Source organism: Gallinula chloropus, assembly GCF_964237585.1.
Source record: "Gallinula chloropus genome assembly, chromosome: 3".
Lineage (NCBI taxonomy): Eukaryota > Metazoa > Chordata > Aves > Gruiformes > Rallidae > Gallinula > Gallinula chloropus.
In genome coordinates, this window is record NC_140087.1 from 34625378 (window position 1) to 34644082 (window position 18705).

General features: G+C 47.0%; 2 protein-coding genes across 2 annotated transcripts; one reads left to right on the forward strand and one right to left on the reverse strand.

Moving 5' to 3' along the window:
- The first annotated feature begins 629 nt into the window (after positions 1–629).
- ACAT2 (acetyl-CoA acetyltransferase 2) lies at positions 630–9479 on the forward strand. Its single transcript, XM_084262545.1, has 9 exons — positions 630–733; positions 848–982; positions 2216–2397; positions 3220–3337; positions 4096–4239; positions 5761–5883; positions 6593–6747; positions 8571–8681; positions 9238–9479. Exons 1-9 carry the CDS (start codon positions 685–687, stop codon positions 9403–9405), a joined length of 1185 nt encoding a protein of 394 aa, XP_084118671.1. The 5' UTR covers positions 630–684; the 3' UTR covers positions 9406–9479.
- A 151-nt stretch (positions 9480–9630) lies between these two features.
- On the reverse strand, positions 9631–18331 carry TCP1 (t-complex 1). Its single transcript, XM_084262097.1, has 12 exons — positions 18210–18331; positions 16573–16658; positions 15920–16048; positions 15214–15311; positions 14755–14865; positions 14011–14192; positions 13301–13427; positions 12982–13157; positions 12109–12232; positions 11086–11278; positions 10709–10872; positions 9631–9932 (listed from the first exon to the last, which is right to left on the reverse strand). The coding sequence occupies exons 1-12, from the start codon at positions 18280–18282 to the stop codon at positions 9719–9721; spliced, it is 1677 nt and encodes a 558-aa protein (XP_084118223.1). The 5' UTR covers positions 18283–18331; the 3' UTR covers positions 9631–9718.
- Between the last annotated feature and the right edge of the window lie 374 nt (positions 18332–18705).

The following is an 18705-nucleotide window of genomic DNA, read 5'->3' on the forward strand; positions in this document are numbered from 1 at the left end:
CCCCAGCACCGGGCCGGAGGCGGCCTGGGCACAGCCCCCTGCTTGCCCTTCCCCCCCGTGCAGGACGGGCAGGCGGCCCCTTGGGCCGGCGGCAGGGCGCTGCCCGCCCTCCAAGCGCCGGCCGTGTGTCGGTCATCCCTGGGTGTCGCTGAATTTCGTGTGGCGAACGAGATGGTTCTGTTGGATTCTTTTCTGCTCGCGTCGATCCTGTGAAGCGCCGCCATGAAGCACGCAGACTGCCTGCAAGCCCAAGGCGTCTGGTCCGCGTGGTTTATGGTGTAAAAACTTAAAGTGAGCGCTCGCAAGTGCCGGCAAAAGGCGCTGATACCGGTATGTCAGCGGGCACCGGCCGCCCCCGGGGCGCTCAGCAGGCCCGGGCGGACGGCGGCGTTGGGGCCGGTCCCCCAGCCGCCGCCGGGAGGGTGGTGGCAGAGGCCGCCCGTTCCCCGCCTACACCCGGTGGGACGGGCGAACCCCGCCGCCGGCCAGCCTTCCCGCTCTCCCCAGCAGCAAGGCCGCGAATCAGCCGTGCGGGCTCCCTTCCCCCGCCCCGTTCTCGGCAGCGAGGGGCGGGACCGGTAACACGCGAGGGGCGGCTCCGGCGCCGGCTCCGGTCCCGTTCCGGCCGCCTCTGTTGCTGGTCGCCGCTTCTCCGTTACCGCCGCCGCTGCTGCTGCTGCCGCCATGAGCGCGGACCCCGTCGTCTTCGTCGCCGCCGCCAGGACCGCCGTCGGTGAGGGGCCGGGCGCTTCTCCCGGGGCCGGGCACCCCCCCTCCCCTCGCCTCCGCCCCGGCCATGCGTGCTCTCGGGGCCGGTGCTGAGCTCTCTCCCTCTCTGTCCGTCCAGGCTCCTTCAACGGCGGCCTGTCCACGCTGCCGGCGCACGAACTGGGGGCCACCGTGATCCGGGAGGTGCTGCGGCGGGCCGGGCTGGCCCCCGCGGAGGTGTCGGAGGTGATTCTGGGGCAGGTCCTCACCGCAGGTACGGATAGGGGAGTGGGTGGGTGGCGGAGATACCTCGTCCCGCGGCCGGGTGGCGCTGGATGGGTTCTTCCTCTCCACGGCCGCATCCCTCCTTAGCTGCCCCGCTGAATGAGCTCCTGTTTCGGGCTTGGAACATCGTGCCTCGCCATTAAGAGCATGATGCGCTTGCAAAGGACGTGAACGGCATCCTGGCCGCTTCTCCGTACGCTCTGGGAAACCAGACAGCTTGCCGGGTGTTTGGGAAGAGTGTGGTGGGGGGATAGTCTGGGTTTTTGAAATCCCCGAAGTGACAAATGCTGTGTATGTGGCAGTCAGTTTCTTTCCTTTGTTCCAGCATCCCTTCTCGCACGCTGGTTGTCGCCTCTCCTAAATTTAACATCATAAGTGATGATAGCTCCAAGATTTTAAGAGCGAGACGTGCATTTGTGTTTATCTTCAGGATCGACCTGTGAGATCTGTGATGCCACTTGCTTGGAGACAAATATTTTGATTTCATGAAAACGTGGCTGATTGGGGATTGTTTGATTTGAACCGTCCCAGACTTTTTCCAGGATAATGTTTAATCAGCAGATTCATAGGGCAGGTTTGTTGTACTTTAAAGGCAGAGGAAGAAAATAAAGGAAATAAATATTTTTGTCCATCTTAAAGGATGATCCAGGTTCCTGTATGTTCTTAACTCCCTCTGTGATGTTCTCTCCTTATCTGTTTCTTTACATACAAAGAGCTGGCATTACTTTAGCCTGGGGAGATGCAGATGAAGAATGTTTTCTTTGAATATAGAGCTTCTGTTCTCTCCAGCAGGATTACAACAAAGAATAGAAGCTTTCAGGACTGTCCTTGCATAACTGCTTTTGGTTTCTGCAGGAACTTTTAGGGAAAGCTGTCCGCTGGTGGTGTACAGATGTCAAAAAGAAACCCTTTGGCAAGTAGCAATTTAAGAGAGCTCTCATCTTGTGCATGTACAACAGGCTAGTCTTAATTTGAAGTTGCTATTTCAGCTGCCATCAAAAGCAGAGTCACAGATCGGCGGGTATTTTATTGATCAGCAAAACAAATGAGACATGTAACTGAGCTCCTGCTTAGAGATTACCACTGGGAACTTCTCTATCCACCAACTGAAAATAGGAGCGAGCACAAAATCTTGGTGGATTGGGGATACCGGTTGTGAAAAGTGACAAGGCTGACATTTGCTTTGAAAGAACAAAGGAAAAATGCTGCTTGTTCCCTGCAGGTGCTGGCCAGAACCCTGTCCGGCAGGCGAGTGTTGCTGCGGGGATCCCTTACTCTGTGCCTGCCTGGAGCTGCCAGATGATCTGCGGGTCAGGCTTGAAGGCGGTGTGTCTGGCTGCACAGTCCATTCTGACGGGAGACTCCAGCATCGTGGTTGCAGGAGGCATGGAAAGTATGAGCAAGGTAAAGCAAACGATTGCACCCGTGTTGTGCTGACTTGCTGGGATCACACAGCATGGAGTTATGTTGAAACCCCGTTATTTCTAGGCCAGCGCGCTGGAGGCAGATTGAAAAAGCTTTGGTTTCTGCACTTGGGAATGGATTTATACCCACAATAATTGATTTCAGTTGCTTTTCTTTTTAAAACTGAAAAGATGCCATGCAATTACACACCACATTCAAAATTCCATTTTAATTTCCATCCAGTCCTGTTGTGGTGAATGATTTGCTTGTGACAGCTGGTAATAGACGGGAGGGGGGTTGTGTTGCAAGAAGCCCAAAGAAGGAGTACCTGGAACTGTTCACCAAGCTATTTGAGCTTGGAAAGGAAGCGGAACGTTTTTATTTCAAGCTGTTGATCCCAAGGCTGTATGGAGGAATGGGACTGGGATGGCGATCTGATCCCTGAGAAGGGTGTGGCACCTTCTGCTGGGGCCTGCTGGCTGCCTGTGCTGAGAGTGGCACTATCACTCCCTGGCAGCAGAGTGGGCTTAGGGACCACCATGAGCAGACTGGTAGGATGAGGGACCCACAGCCACGTGTCCCCAGGGACAATTGGTTCATTCTGTGAAAAGAAAACACTTGCTGCTTGGTGATCTGCTGCTGGAGAAATGCACAGCCTGGCAGACTCTGGAGGGAGAGACAGAGCAGGCGACTGGGGAGATTGCCAGGATTTGGGGGAGCTGCCTGCAGCTACAAGGCAGGGCTCTGTCTCTTCAGCTATCAGGCTGTATCACACACTGGAGAAAAGGAATATCTAACCTTTCTTGAAATCCCTTCCTGCAGGCTCCTCATGTAATTCACATGCGAGCTGGGGTGAAAATGGGAGAGGCTTCCTTGCAGGACACGATAATCCTTGATGGCCTCACAGATGCTTTTTATCAGTATCATATGGGTATAACGGGTAAGTGGTGACAGTCCAGACAGTGAAATGGTTATGGTTAACTGGGGAAGAATGGAATAATCCAGTAATAGGAAATTTCAGAAATATGAATTGTCAGATAAGGTGTTTCAAGTTGTCCTTAAGTTATAGTCATGAAAACTAAAGAAATCCCTAATACTGAAAGGCAATGAAAACATTGTCTGTTTTGTTAGTAAAGCTGCTGGTTTGGGGTCATTTTTCTGAGCTAATCTCACCGCATCTCTTTTGCACCTGAGCAATTTCATTTAATTTCAGGATAAACAAACAAAATAATCTCTGTATGGATGCCAAACTGGAGCGTTTGGCAACAGTAGCTTTAAGGGGAGGGGTATTACGTAAAGTGTCCTGGGGATGCACATGGTTCTACAACTTCAGGCCATTGCACCCTGGATGGGATAGTGGGTCAATTGCTTTTTCAGGCCCTGCGTACGAAACAGAGTAACTTCAGAACTGTTCCCTCCTCTGAAGTAGCTGTGGAGAGATCCAAACATAACAATCCAGAGAAGCAATAAACTAGAAAAGCTAGTTTGTGTTTGTATTTTATTTGACATAACATGTGGGAAGAGATCCCTCACAGAAATTTTCACCCTCAAAATGTCATGAGCAAACAAAACAAGGAAATTGGAATGAGAACTGTTCAACAAGCAGTTGCTTGCTACAGCAAACATTAATGGCTACCTTTGTCCTTACAAAAATTTTAGCTTTTCCTGATGGCAGTTTGCATTTTGTCCCTATTTCAGCTGAGAATGTGGCCAGTCAGTGGCAAGTCAGCAGAGGGGAGCAAGACCAACTTGCTGTACAGTCACAAAACCGGGCAGAGGCAGCGCAGAAAGCTGGCTACTTTACAAAAGAAATTGTTCCTGTTCTTGTACCTTCTAAAAAAGGTAGGTGTGAATGGGCAGAGGGAGCTGATTTTAAAGAAAAAAATCTGTTTTCAACTATGTTTCCTCTCATCAGCAATGGTTTCCCACTTAGGCAGCCTTTTCTGTAAGCTGTTCCCTGAGCATGTGCCCTGTCGCTCTCTTTTTCAACTTGGTGGTTATTTTTTAAATGAGAGAAGTAATGCAGATGTGCAATATCTAAATGTAGCGCTCTGCAGATACTTCTACTGTGTTTTATTTGAGATCTAATTAGTGGTCAGGCAACCTGCTGACTTAATATAGGCTCAGATATGGTACCAAAATCAGTATTTTTTTTGTTTCGCTAGACTACTGCTGCACCAAACTGAAAAGTCATGTTAATCTGGCACACCTTGGCCACCTAGTCAAATATACAGTGGCAATAATTAGGGTTAGTAGTTATTTAACTAGGTCAGGTTACATATCTTGGATATGCTTCTCCTTATGTCTGTTAAGGATATAAACAGACCCGTGTTGGTTGCTTGAGCCTGAGGTCTGCTGCTAGAGCAGGGGAATTCCCTTGTGTTGTGGTTTAACCTGGCCAGCAGCTACAACAACCCCACAGCTGTTTTCTCGCTCCCCACCTCCCCCCAGGTGGAGTGGGGGAGAGAAGAGAAAGTAAAACTCATGAGTTGAGATAAAGACAGTTTAGGAGGACAGAAAAGGAAAATGATGATGATGATCATAGAATTGTAGAATGGTCTGCGTTGGAAGGGACCCCAAGGATCATAAGAGCTCCAACCCCCCTGCCACAGGCAGAGCCACCAACCTCCAGGCCTGGGTCTACACAAGGCTGCCCAGGGCCCCATCCAACCTGGCCTTGAACACCTCCAGGGACGGGGCATCCAGCACCTCTCTGGGCAGCCTGTTCCAGCACCTCACCACTCTAAAAAACTAAAATTGATAAAAGAATACACAAAACAAGAGATGAACAGCACTATTTCTCACCACCTGCAGCCGATGCTTAGCTATTGCCTGAGCCGCTCCACCTCCTGGCCCACCCCCCAGTTGTCTACAGAGCATGATGTCATATGGCATGAAATATCCTTGTGGCCAGTTAGGGTCAGCTGTCCCTGGCCAGTTAGGAACTAATGAAGGGCTTCCCTGATACCAGCTTAGATAATAATGCTTAATGACACTTGACTACCCTTTTCAATAGGATTCCTACAAGTATCATTTGGAAGATAGCCTTCTGCTTGGAAGAGAAGCTATTGGCTTAGGAACAGGAACAGCAACAAGAAGATCTGGTTGTGTACTAGACTCTATTTTAGCTGTTGGTGCTTGTCTGGGAAAACCTAGCTGTCTGTCCTGCTAGAAGCAGCTGGAAGGTTAGAGCGATTTGTTGACTGCCTTGAGTCGGAAGCACTCTCTGACATCAGAATGGCTTGTTGGTTAATAGGAATATGGCATGTGTATGTCATGTATCAGCCTGTCATTTGTGCCAGCTTTCTGTTGGAGATGTGTGTGTGATTAGAGCCCCTGTGAGTGTAATGCTGTGTTTTGCAGGCCCTATAGAAGTTAAAACCGACGAACACCCTCGACATGGGAGCAACTTGGAAACAGTGGCTAAGTTAAAGCCCTGTTTCCTGACCGACGGAACTGGGACAGTCACAGCAGCTAATGCTTCAGGTTGGTCCTCCTGGCTAAAACCCAAATGGAAAGGAACAGTAGTTGCTCGTGGCTCCAGGCAGGGTTGTTTCTGGGAGGCATCAGTTGCCATGTGGTTATTCCCAAATGTATTTTGCAGAAAACTGTGATGTGTCTGACAACATAGATAGCACTTGAATAGAACAGGGGGGGGGGATTTCTTTACAGATGAGTTATCTTCTGTTTGCTCGCTTTCTATCAAGCAGTACAAGTGTGTGGACAGTAACAGCAATATTTGATAGAAACTGCATCGTATCTATTTAAAACTAGCAGCCTGGTGATTTCTAATACCACAGGCCTGGAGAAAGGAAAACTTAACAACTCATGTTTGAAAATGTTATTCCTGTGGGACTAACCCTCCTGCCACAGGCATCTTTGAAACTTCTTCCTTAGGTCCCTATGTTGCCTCTCCCAAAGTCTATCCTGTAAATCTGATGGGGTTCCAGATTGTGCCTTGGTTCTTATACCTGCTGCTTTCCAAGGAAATCACAAACACATCACATTTGCAGTGGTATAAATGCGTTACCCATTTACAGTGTTTGTGTCAGAGGCCAGACTTGGCTGATCTGAACAATAAGGGCTTAAAACAATGAAAAAATTGCAATTTGTGAACTTAAGTGAGCAGGAAAAGGTGGTACAGTAAAAGCTGTAAGACCCAGCAAATGCCTTCAAGTTGTTTTTCATTCCACAGGTATAAATGATGGAGCTGCAGCTGTAATTGTAATGAAGAAATCAGAAGCTGCCAGGAGAGGTCTCACGCCTTTGGCTCGGATCGTATCTTGGGCTCAGACAGGTATAGATCCATCTATAATGGGAGTAGGGCCCATCTCAGCAATAAAGCAAGCTGTAAGTAATTATTTACATTATCTATTATTTAAAAGTTACTGCTTGTAATTGCTTTTCCTTTCCTGGCCATGTCTTTTTTTGTATTTTAAGGAAAATAGTAGAAAAAATAAACTATGTGTAAATAAGATTTAAATAGCAGAGAGTATATAAGATTAAGATTTTTAGTACTACCAGGTTAGTGCCTACTCATAGGAAAAAAAATAGTATGTAAATGTATCTGTGTGTGAATGGAGTTGAGAGCATTAACTAGTTGTAAGGCCATCTAAATAACCTGGGAGGATAAAGACTAAATTTCATGGCTGTGTCTGCTTAACCCCATTTGGGCGTGATTTGGTCCTGCCATGATACAGCTCTGATGCTGTGTCTGGCCAGGTTTGTTTTCAGGTGAGTGCCTGAGAGAGGGGCCAGCAAGTGCATCAGCATTAGCAAACATGAGGGTGCCCTGTCTTCACTGGCCTGTGAAAAGGCTGAGCATGCAAATGGATTCCTCTCTGAGGAAAGTGAATGAGGTGTGCTCCAGAACCACATCCAATGTGCTTAGACCACGACTCTGCCCACTGTTGCACTCCTCTGTGTCCAGCCTACAGGGTGAGGTTCTCAAACACCCCCAGAGAGCAGCCCTGCTGCTGCCATGCTGCTTGCCAATATAGGCCTAGCCCACGGCAACCACAGGCAATTATCTGTTGCAACTGCTGTGAACCCGAGCATGAAAAAGCTCTTCTACAGCTGATGAGATTTGCTTTAGCACTACTCCTTTTATCTCTGAAATGTCCTGTCCATGTGGAAGCATAACTCACACTCACCCAAGCTCTCTGGCTTTTTACTGGAACATAGGAACTTTACTTGCCAGATCTCAAACTGTTCTTGTAAATCAAGAGTGCTGTAACTGCACATGCAGCACAGTCTTAGTTTAAATTTTACAGCAGACAAGCTGTACTTAACAGTACCTAGAATTTCATAGGTACTCTGAAAAAGGGGCACGCTACTTAACAGAAACTTTGTAACTTGCATATAGTATCAGTTACCTCTTCAGAATACCATGGTAGTGTTTTGTAGGGAGTGACCAGGCTACGCGTTCTAGTGTTAGGGCAGTACCGTAGGTAGTGGAGATAAGACCTTTCCCAGAGGTGAACATCATGTCCCTGTAATACCCAGTACAAACAGGTCATCCTGGTGGTGGAGGGGCACCAGGCTGTCTAGAGGGTTGTGAAACCTCCCTGCTGCAGGCAGTTCTGCTGATAAAGCCTTGCTGCTACAGAGAGAGTGGAAATAAACATGCAAAACACGTCTCAGCCTGCACCCAGGTAGGCAATTGCACCACCAGTTTAAGTGAAAACATGAGCCAAAACGTCTTCCAAAACAGGTGAAAAGCTTCCAGTGGCAACTTTCCACCCAAAGGCTGGAGACAACTGAACTGTGCAACTGTGTAAAAACGTGTTAAGCAGACAATCTCTAATGGCATCAGGCTGATGTCCTGAAAAACCTGCTTGCAATCTGTTAAAACCTACTTTTGAGAAAAAAAAAGAAGTTTGACTAAGGGCACCACATACAGCTTGTCCCACAATTGCACCACCAGCAATGTGTGTAAAATTAGTCAGTAGTTTTTAAGAGCAGCCAGCATGTTACAGCACATTGTACTGACTTGTGCTCACACTGAAATTGTGCCTGTTGTCTTTCGAGATTCCTGTTACCAAGCCTGACTATAAAAATCAATTTTGTTAGAAACAGCAGACTCAAATTGCACTATTCAAGTTTTATGAAAAGCTTCCTCCAGTGCTGACAAAAACCTGAAAGATCATAAAGCCTCTTGCTTGTTTTCTCAGGTTGACAAAGCCGGGTGGACTCTGGAACAAGTTGACCTGTTTGAAATCAATGAGGCCTTTGCATCGCTTGCAGTTGCAATAGCAAAAGAACTCAAAGTAAATCCAGAAAAGGTAAAGAATGTATATTGAAGCTGTAATTCATTTCCCTCCTGTGATTCAGAGTAGTTCCATTCTGTGCATCAGGGTTGTGCTCCCAAGCAGTGAGAACTCTTGCAGTCCTTTGCTGCAAGCACAAAGGGTGGGAGCCAGAGGCATTTCCCTGCGCTGCTCAACTGCAGCCTCGCTTGGCTAGCAGGTGAGGAGGGTACAGCTGTAGTACCTGGGGTCTGAGCATACTCCTAAGTAACTTCCCAATTTCAACTTGCTGCTGGAAGTGCATTTATGACCATATTCTTCCACTCACGGCAAGAAGCATGGGTCTTAACTCTTCCCTCCCTCAGCTCACCCATCAGTTCTCTTCAGAGATTAAAGATGGGCCCCTTTCAAAAGCAATGCTAGTTACTTAACAGCTGTTGCACCCATATTCAGCTTCTTCAAACAGTGGTGCAGCTTCAGGCTTGCTCACCTCCTAGGACCATGTCCAGGAAAGTCAGGCAAGCCGAAAGGCAATTAAGCCAGCCGAAAGGTTTCTTAACTTGACCATCTGTATTGGCTTTTTTTTCCTCAGATTAATATCCAAGGCGGAGCTATTGCCCTTGGCCACCCTCTTGGTGCCTCTGGGTGTCGCATCCTTGTTACTCTCCTACACGCGCTGGAACGAACAGGCGGCAAACGCGGTGTTGCTGCGCTGTGTATCGGGGGAGGCATGGGAATAGCCATGTGCGTCGAGAGATGAAGGCGAATGGAGGCGTATCGAGTATGGACTGGCTTTGGTAGAGTTGCCTAATAAACTTCTAATCACAGAGCCAAGGTTTGTCTTGCCTGCAGTTAATCAGCGTGCTCCATTACTTTCTGCCAGTCATGGTGGTGACTGAGTGGCTACTGTGGGCACTCGTTACTAACACACAGGAGCTTCAATTCCCAACCCCACTTTCAGAAAATTAACTTGTCCACAAGCAAATAGCAGCAGCGTTCAACCACTTGTTTTATTAACATTTTAGCTACAGGAGTGGGAAGCGTAAGATAGACAAACATAAATAAAACCTAAGTTAGTCTTCAAGTGCTCCAGAGTGAACTGCATCCTCGTAGCACCCTCTGTCTTCTTTAGTTTCGGGGTGCAGTTTAATAAGGTCATCGATTCGAAGAATAGTAATTGCAGCTTCTGTTGCAAACTTTAGGCTCTTTGTTTTGACCATGGTTGGTTCAAAGACACCAGCTTGCTTGTTATCACGAGGTTTTCCATTGATCAAGTCAAGACCAATCCTGAGAAGAAGAAAGGCTGTCAGATGGAGAGGGAAAACAAGTGGAAACAGTATGGGAGTACCAGTTTAACTACTGCCTGCAGGAGGCCCCATCTGAGTACTGTGTCCAGATCTGGGGGCCCCAATACAAGAAAGGTGTGAAACTGTTGGAGAGGGTTCAGAGGAGGCCAGAAAGATGGTTAGAGGGCTGGAGCACCTCCCCTACAAAGAGAGGCTGAGGGAGCTGGGCTTGTTCAGCCTGGAGAAGAGAAGGCTGTGGGGGGACCTCATTGCAGCCTTCCAGTACCTGAAAGGAGCTTATGAACAGGAGGGGAATCAACTTTTTAAAAGGGTAGACAATGGCAGGACAAGGGGGAATGGATTAAAGCTAAAGGAGGGAAGGTTTAGATTAGATATTAGGGGGAAGTTCTTTACAGAGAGAGTGGTAAGGTGCTGGAATGGGTTGCCCAGAGAGGTGGTGGATGCCCCATCCCTGAAGGTGTTCAAGGCCAGCTTGGATTGGAACCCTGGGCAACCCTTGTGTAGATCCGGGCCTGGAGGTTGGTGGCCCAGCCTGTGGCAGGGGGTTGGAACTCTGTGATCCTTGGGGTCCCTTCCAACCCGGACTGTTCTATGATCCTACTGCTAGGTCCCAGCAACACACACATAGGACTGGAGGACAGAGGGAACAGAGCTCGGTGATAACCCACACCCTTTTTTACAGGCAGATTACAGAACAATTCTCCATCTAAGTCACCAACCCTCTCTGCTTTCCCTGGCCTCCCTAGAGGTACTTGCCATTTCAGGTTTTTGCGGTCGGGGTTAACTTGAGCCTCGTTATGGAACGCTCGCAGCTTCGCAACGAGATCCGTCGCATCCTGAGCGGCATTCACTGCCAAAGTATTCGGAATTATTAAGAGGGACCGTGCAAATTCTGCTATTGCAAGTTGTTCACGTGATCCCTAGGAAGAGGAAAGAATTTTAAAACCAATTGCTGCAACAAAAATAAAGGAAAAAAAATACAGCCATGATCAAGTTTGCCAATAGCAGGTATGGGATGAAGCAGCATCTTACATTCCATGGTTTTCATGAACCACAGCACCAACTTCTAGTAGATAAAATTCAGTCTCCAAGTCTAACACAAACATGCTGTTACTTCTTTGTGCAACACTTACCATACTGGTTGCATAATTTTCAAGATATATTGAAAGTGCTGCCTCTACAGCACCACCACCAGGAACAACAGACTTGGACTCCAATACCCTCTTAACCACACAGAGAGCATCATGTATAGATCGTTCCATTTCATCACACATGAAGTCATTAGCTCCTCGCAGGATAATCGATGCTGAAGTACGAGCCTTTGTACTATGGAAAACAGGAATCAGAAGTCAGCTGAGAACAGAGTATCAAAGAAACTATTCTTTATGAGATTTTTTTACTTTAGAAGCCTTAACATTACTGTGCACCCTTGCAATATACGTACAGGGCAACTATTTAGGTTCTAATATGCAGAAAAAAATGGTTTGAATTTAATGTTTTAGAGAAAGGTACCTGACAGAAGTATACAGGCAAGATGTTTTCCCATCAAACGGAGGGAAAACGTAATTAGATCATGAGAAAGTTCTCTTTTGTATAGCCATCAAGTAAGCTAGTAACTGCCAACATCACAGTACAAGCAGTCACCTATCTGCTGCACAGGTGCCATGGTTCGCACACCAGTGAGACTACAGGCAGATGAATGCTGAGAAGGGACACTGAAGCAATGCAAGTTAGGATCTGTGATATGCCCTTGCTGAACAAACTGATACCCAAGTCTCCAGTTACCACACAGCTGGTTCCAAGGTGTGGAACTGTTTAACATTATTGTTCATTTCATACTATGGAGTGGATGACTGATTCCGTGAAACCAGCACAAGCAAACCCTGTCTTCCACCACAGGTGGTAAGACTTTAGGCTTGTACCTCCTTGTGCAGATGAAAGGACTCTGAGGGTACCTATTTCCATTTACTGTCTGTAAAGGGAAGCCACTGTGACTATGCTGCTAGAAGCCAGGTACAGGAGTGTGACACAAATACTGTAGTACCATCTCTTGCTGTTTAACTGAGATGGGATGGAAGTAAATAAATAAATGGGATTGCAGCTCAGACTTAGTAGAAAGCATACACAAACCCAAGTATTTTGAAAAGGATCCTTACTTCTTGATTAAGATCAACTCGTCATCGCAGATTCTCTCTTGAATCACCTCTTCTGCTTGTCCCAGCATCAATGCCTCAAAACTTTCCTCACCTTCAAGGTTTGCAAGGGTTGAGCATATGGTCGCTTTAACAAAGAAACACACAAGTGAAATTAGCATTCCATTCCAGCACATCCTTTGCCAGCTTCCCAGAGTGGGCATACAGGAAGAAAAACACAAGTAAGAAAAATGTACTTATGCTGCTTTTAAATTCGACAGCACATCCTCATTCTCAGGTAGCAATTCAAGATTCTGCAATCATCTAAACTGCTCCTTTTGATCAACTTTTACAGCACTTTTCCACAACTAGTACTACAGTAATGAAAATGCTTTCTTGACAATTTTAAGAATTGATAGATAAAAATAATTTTTCCCCAGTATGTATTTAATGAATGCTTCACATGTCTTGAGCTATCTAAACAGCATGCTTAACTATCCAAACAGAGGCTTAGAAATGTGTGCTTAATAAAGCCTTCTAAATAAATATAGATTCTGATTCCTGTTTCTGCAAGAGGACAGTCTCCCCAGTGCAAGGCAGCACCTTCCCCTCCACTTCCCCTCTTCAGCAGCCAACTCTAAAGGTACTGATCTACTTTTGACAGAACGGTCACTTGAAAGCAACGCTGAAATCAAAACCTACAAGAGTGGCTCACCTTAACATGCAAGGAAGGGATGAGTAAAGAAGCCATGTTTTGAAAAGGAGTTACCAATACACTAACAGCAGCTTTAAAAAGCAAACAAACAAACAAGAATTCCAAATACCACAGAACCCACATAAACAAATACAAACCCCACCACAAACAAGCAAACACTCCAACAAACAAAAGACAGATACCTCCAGATGCCTTAGCAATCCGCTTAAGGTCCTTCTTTACAACTCTTCGTACTGCCATAGCACCAGCATCAACAAAGTATTTCAGACACATATCATCAATGCCACCAGTGGTGAGAATAACATTGGCACCAGTGGCCAAAATCTTCTGGATCCTTTCTTTGGTAATATCTGATTCTCTGCAGAGATGAAGTTATAAAAATGTGTTTAGAAGTCTGCAATCACATTCTGTCAACCCATTTCCTGAAACCTAAACGCAGACCTCTGCAAGAAGGAGGTACAGTGGCACAAACATATCTGGGCTTCTCAGTAACTGACTTACCGCTGCCTTATCTGGTCCAGCTTCTCAGGGTCTGAGATAACAACCTGCACGCCGAGCTTCATTTTTGCTTTCTGCAGGCTGAAGTCAAGGCAAGCAATTTTGGCATTAACTATTCTCTTGGTCATACCTGACGAGAGGGAACAAGGATTTTGTCAAATGAAGAAAATCAAGCTAGCATTAGTGATTACTGTTACTGTCACATTTCAGATTTCTATTCAGTGTGCTTCTCTGCCTCCAGGTCTGCCCTAGGACAGAAAAATGCTGACAAAGACTTATTTAAAATAAAATTGAAGAATCTCTACTGTAACTTTTTACAGACCCCGTTCACAAAACATGAATGGCCATGAGAAGCTGAGCCTTCAGTCTCACATCCTAATGACAACGCAGCTCTGCTACAAGTTTCCAACACACCTGACACTGGCTCCTCAAAGGGAGGTGCTTATGCTGCTAAAAATCATGTTGTTTCCATGCTGACAGTGAGCTAAGGAAACTTCAGTAACTTACTGACATTTTGTGGGTCACTACTAGTTGGCAGTCCCTGGCCTAGAAGCCACTGGTGAAGTGGCAGGTTTTTTGTGTGTTCTTATTTAATTGCTCTGGAATTGAACCCCCCTTCCTGATTCTCAACTCCTGGAGTCACACAGTCCCTGCAGAAGGACTAAGAGGACCGAATTCACACAAAAGCTCTACAAATCAGAGAGTGTTCTCACCCTGCGAGCCCACCACGCAGTTCAGGGCGTAACCGTTGACAAGGATGCTCTCCTTCTGGCTGCGGCCGTGCGCCTTCAGAACGTTAACCGAGTTGATGGGGTACCGAGCCTGACCCTTCTGGTCTGTGTATTTAACGGCCAGGGCAGCATCCACCACCATATTAGCAAAGAAATCACCATCGCTGCAGCGCTGTTAAGGTAACAACTGAAGAGAACTAGTACAATGCTTCGAACACACACACACACACAAACTGGTTTAAACAAAACAAACAGAAGAAACCCAACCCCAACTCCAGAAGGGTCTAGAACTGCTAGCTTTCTTTACCATTCCCTTAAAAGAATGCCAAAACCACTCATCCTGTGGTCAGTGTGCATTCCCTAGTTAGCACAAAGGCTGAAAATGCAGGTTGTTCTGTGACTCTGAAGTAAAATCCCATCTTCTTCCCTTGAATTTCACTCCCCAGCTAGTCAACTTCTGTCATGTATTACTCCATTCACAGAATTCCTTACCTACTGTCACTAAGGAAACAATACACTGTCACAGCTATCATCATGTGCCTAACTGAATATGTTTTCCCATGACAGGTAACAGTATTTGTGAAATGTTTTTCACACCCATTAGAAAAAAACAACAGCTTGAATACCATACCCCATTAATAAACGCTGTCTGCATAGGAAACCAGCATTGCTACTCAAGCTTTCCAATCACTCCCACTTCAGTAACTTCATCAAGTTAAAGGATACATTCCTATAATTTTAGAGGACATCGATGTTTTAGCAGCATTAATTAGGCACTCCCTGCCCAATTCATCTGTGTTAATAATAAGATTTTCATTGATGTAGCGAACTGCTTCCCTGCAAGATAAAGACCAACAGTACTTAAGAATTTCACCTCAACAGAGGCAAAAACCTTACGTGTTTTCAGCCCTTCCAAATGCCATCTCAAGGAACACAGGAATAAAATCAATTCATCTTCTAGGGAAGTAAAATGACATTTTTATCCAAGACTACAAAAATTCAAAGTAATTCCTCAAAAGCCCAAACCAACAAAGAAAGCTAAAATACACACTGAAACCAAAACGCTGTATCCACTGTGCATCAAGAAGTTCATATTCATTCACTAACAAATACAGAAATACACAAGCCCCATGCAGTTACTGTACCTTAAAACACAATGTACTTCAACTGCTATTAGTTTCTTACTTGCAAGCAAGTCGGTATCCACCAATAATGGAGGTAGGGTGAATCTTCTGCTTCACTAGCTCATCGGCATTCTTCAGGAGTTCTGCAGCAATAATCACCTGTTTGACAGACAGGTGTTTAGTGTTTGCATTCCATACAAGCAGAAGAGCTACCTATTGCCAGTAAGTGGAAAGTAGAATAGTTGTCCAATGTCTACTCAGTGGAAACAAGTACTTGGAACCTACAATTACAAATAGTCTTTGATACCCGGCAAATCCATGTAGGCTCCATCATCCCCCCAACTGTCAAGACTCAGGCACGTTTTCAGCACTCAGCATCCTTATTATTTCCTAACACTTCAATTTCTCATGGTTGTTACAAATTAAGAACCTTAACTCAGAATCTATCCTCAACATTCAAAAAAGGAAAAAAACCACCAACCCCAAACAAAACCCGAAAACCCACTCAAAACAAAAAAATCTGCAGTAAGCAGATTCCATTCCAGAACACCAGCAGTGTAGGTCAACTAGCATATCTTAAACAACCCACAAGTTTAATGTGTTCTGTAACTTACTTTCAGAAAATGGTTACATTCAGTCAGCCACAAAGTTTATTTCTGAATAGCTGGCCCACATTGCATCAATATTCATAATGGACAAATCAAAAGCATGCTGTGATAACAGAACATTGACTTTTGGTGCACCCGCCTGTAAAACTTCCTACGTACCACTGAGGTTGTCCCATCGCCAACTTCTTTGTCTTGCAAGTCTGCCAGCTCACAAAGAACTTTTGCAGCAGGGTGTTCCACTTCCAGCAGTTTCAGAATGGTTGCACCATCATTAGTAATGGTCACATCCTAATTTTCAGAATCAAATGTTAGTATGAGGTACACTTCTTATTGCCTTTACCACTGGGCTTCATAACGTACAAGCCAAACAAAAACACCCATAAAACAAGGATTTATATTAAATGTTTACTGCTTCTTTTTAACTAGGAGTCCCACTCTAAACCCAGAAATGTTACCAGCACACAATCTGCACTGTCTTTTCCTCAGGTAAGTCATGTTACAGAAACTCATCAAGCATTTAGTGTGCATATTAATTCCTGTGAAACTGCCCGATACTTTTAAGTGGTGACCAGAACATATATGTAGCAAGGAGACAACTGTGCCCCATAAACTGCAGTACTGGATTAAACTAGAACCATGCAGCATATGCTACCTGTTGCTCAATTTTACCAAAGTTTTCCTGCTAGCCCCTCTGAGAACCATGGTAAAAAAAACAGGTACATGCACATTAGGCCTATGGAGCACATGAAGCGGAAGCACTTATGCACAGGAATACAAATCCTCCTGATGCTTCTTAAATAAAGTTTACTTACACCAATATCATCCACCAACATTTTGTCCAGACCAACGGGCCCAAGAGAACTCTTCACAATGTTGGCAATAGCAGATGCAGCAGTAACTGAGTAAGTGAAAGAAAAAAAAAAAAAGTTTTAATTTTTCCAACGTTGAAGTGATACAGGTGTGTGCAAGAACTGAATGTGCCAAGAACTTGTGGTTCAGAAACTTGAGGTAACTTGTCAGCAACCTGGTTTGGGATTAGGTTTTAGCCTAGCCAAGCTAGCAATGGCTCACTGCTACTAATACAGTCCATGCCAAACTTCAACCTTCCCTCCAAACTGGTTCGTTTTACTAAGCTAGCAAAACTAACCAATCAGAAAAAGAACCATCTTCTGATGGCATGGCAAGATGGAGGATGCTGTTGAGGTCGGAAGAGCAGCAGTGGCAGCTTAGCAGAGGTTGGCAGCACTGTTTCTTTTGGCCGCAGCAAGTCACACTGTGAAACTTCCCTCTCATTCACCTCTCGGTTCTAGGTGGGTACAGGACAGCGGTATCACCAGGTATCAATTGGTAACTTATCTTCTTGCCCTGCTTAGGTCTGTGACTGAAACAAAGAACACTTATCCTGTAAAGTCTAAAGCGACCTTTTTAGTCACTACTGAAGTAACAGGAATCCTCTAACATAACGGCTCGTTTAAAGGATGTTCTGCCAACTTCATATAGGAAAAAGATACAGTGAACCTTTTCCTTCAGACCGTGGCAAGTTTTTCTCTATCCCACAAGCATAGCCACTTAATCTGTAAATTGAAAAAGTGGTAGTATAATGGGAATAGTGACAACTCAGACCCTCGCTTTGAGCTTCAAACTATATCACTGGGTTTTTTTTCTGTTTTGGAGAAATAATAGCAGCCTCATAAAGAAATAACCCTTCTGTCACCATTATTAAGTATCTCACTCATAGATTAAGGTAATTCACCTGCTGTCCTTCCCATAGCATCACCAAAAGCACGCGACTCTCACGATCATCAGGAAGCCAGTCTCCAGCTTCTTCCTTTGTCTTTTCCCTACTCAGAACAACCTCAGAATTTGAAACCTCTTCCCAAAACTTAGGATAAAACCCTGAGAAACGCGGAACTTTTTTGAGAGCTACAGCTAAGGGCACTCATCTGGAGGACCGTCCCCACCTTCCGGAGCCGGTGATTTGCACAGTCTGCCTCCCCAGCCGTCCCTTTCCCACCAAAGCCCCACGGCCGGTCTGCAGGCTTTGCCGGCTAAGGCCCTACGAGCTCCGGGAGGCACCGCGCCCGTCTCCGGGCATCTGCCCCCTCCCGGGGTGCGCTTCTGCCAAAGAAGGGAGAGGAACGCGGCACCACTTCGCCGCCGAAGCCCGGGAGTGGCGCAGGACCCCGGGAGGCTCCCGCCTCCTCACAAAGATGCGAAAAACGAGCAGGGCCGCCTGCTCTCCTTCCCTCCCGGCGGCAGCGGCTCTCCCAACGGTTCCGAGTGGCCGGGAGATGAGGGAACCCGCAGGCAAGACGAGGCGCTGCCCGGGCGGGGGCTGAGGCGGGGGAAGCACATGGCGGCGGTAACGGCGGCACCATGTTGCCTCCTTTCCGCCCCTCCCCCCGCCCCGCCGCTGGCCTGGTCGCCGCCAGCAGCGCGCGGCCCTCACCGTTCTGCGTGCGGATGGTGTCGCCGCTGGTCCGCTCGCCGAAGACGGCCAGGGGCCCCTCCATCGCCGCCATCTTCCCGCCCGGCCGCGGCACGAGACCCAGAGGCGAGGCAGCGCGCGGACCCGCGGAACGGGCAAGAGGCCGCAAGGAATGCTGGGTGCGCGCCCCTCCCCTCCCTCCCCCCCCATGAGGGGATGGACCGACGGGGGGCAGCCCCGCGCGCGAGAGGCGGGACCACGCCCCGCCTGCCCAATCCGAGGGCGCAGCGTGACCCCGCCTCAAGCCGCGATTGGTGCGTGCGGCCGAACAAAGCCGCCGGGCCGAGGGAGGGGCAGGCGGACTTCCAGGAGGTTCTAGAAGGTGGTGTGGCTGTGCGCGCAGGCGCGCTCGGTCCCTCGCCTCTCAGGGGCGCGGCCCGGCAGAGGGGGTGTCGCCGCTTCCCCTCGGCCATGGCCGGGCCGGCCAGGGGCGTGGGCGTTGGCGTTGTGGCGTTCC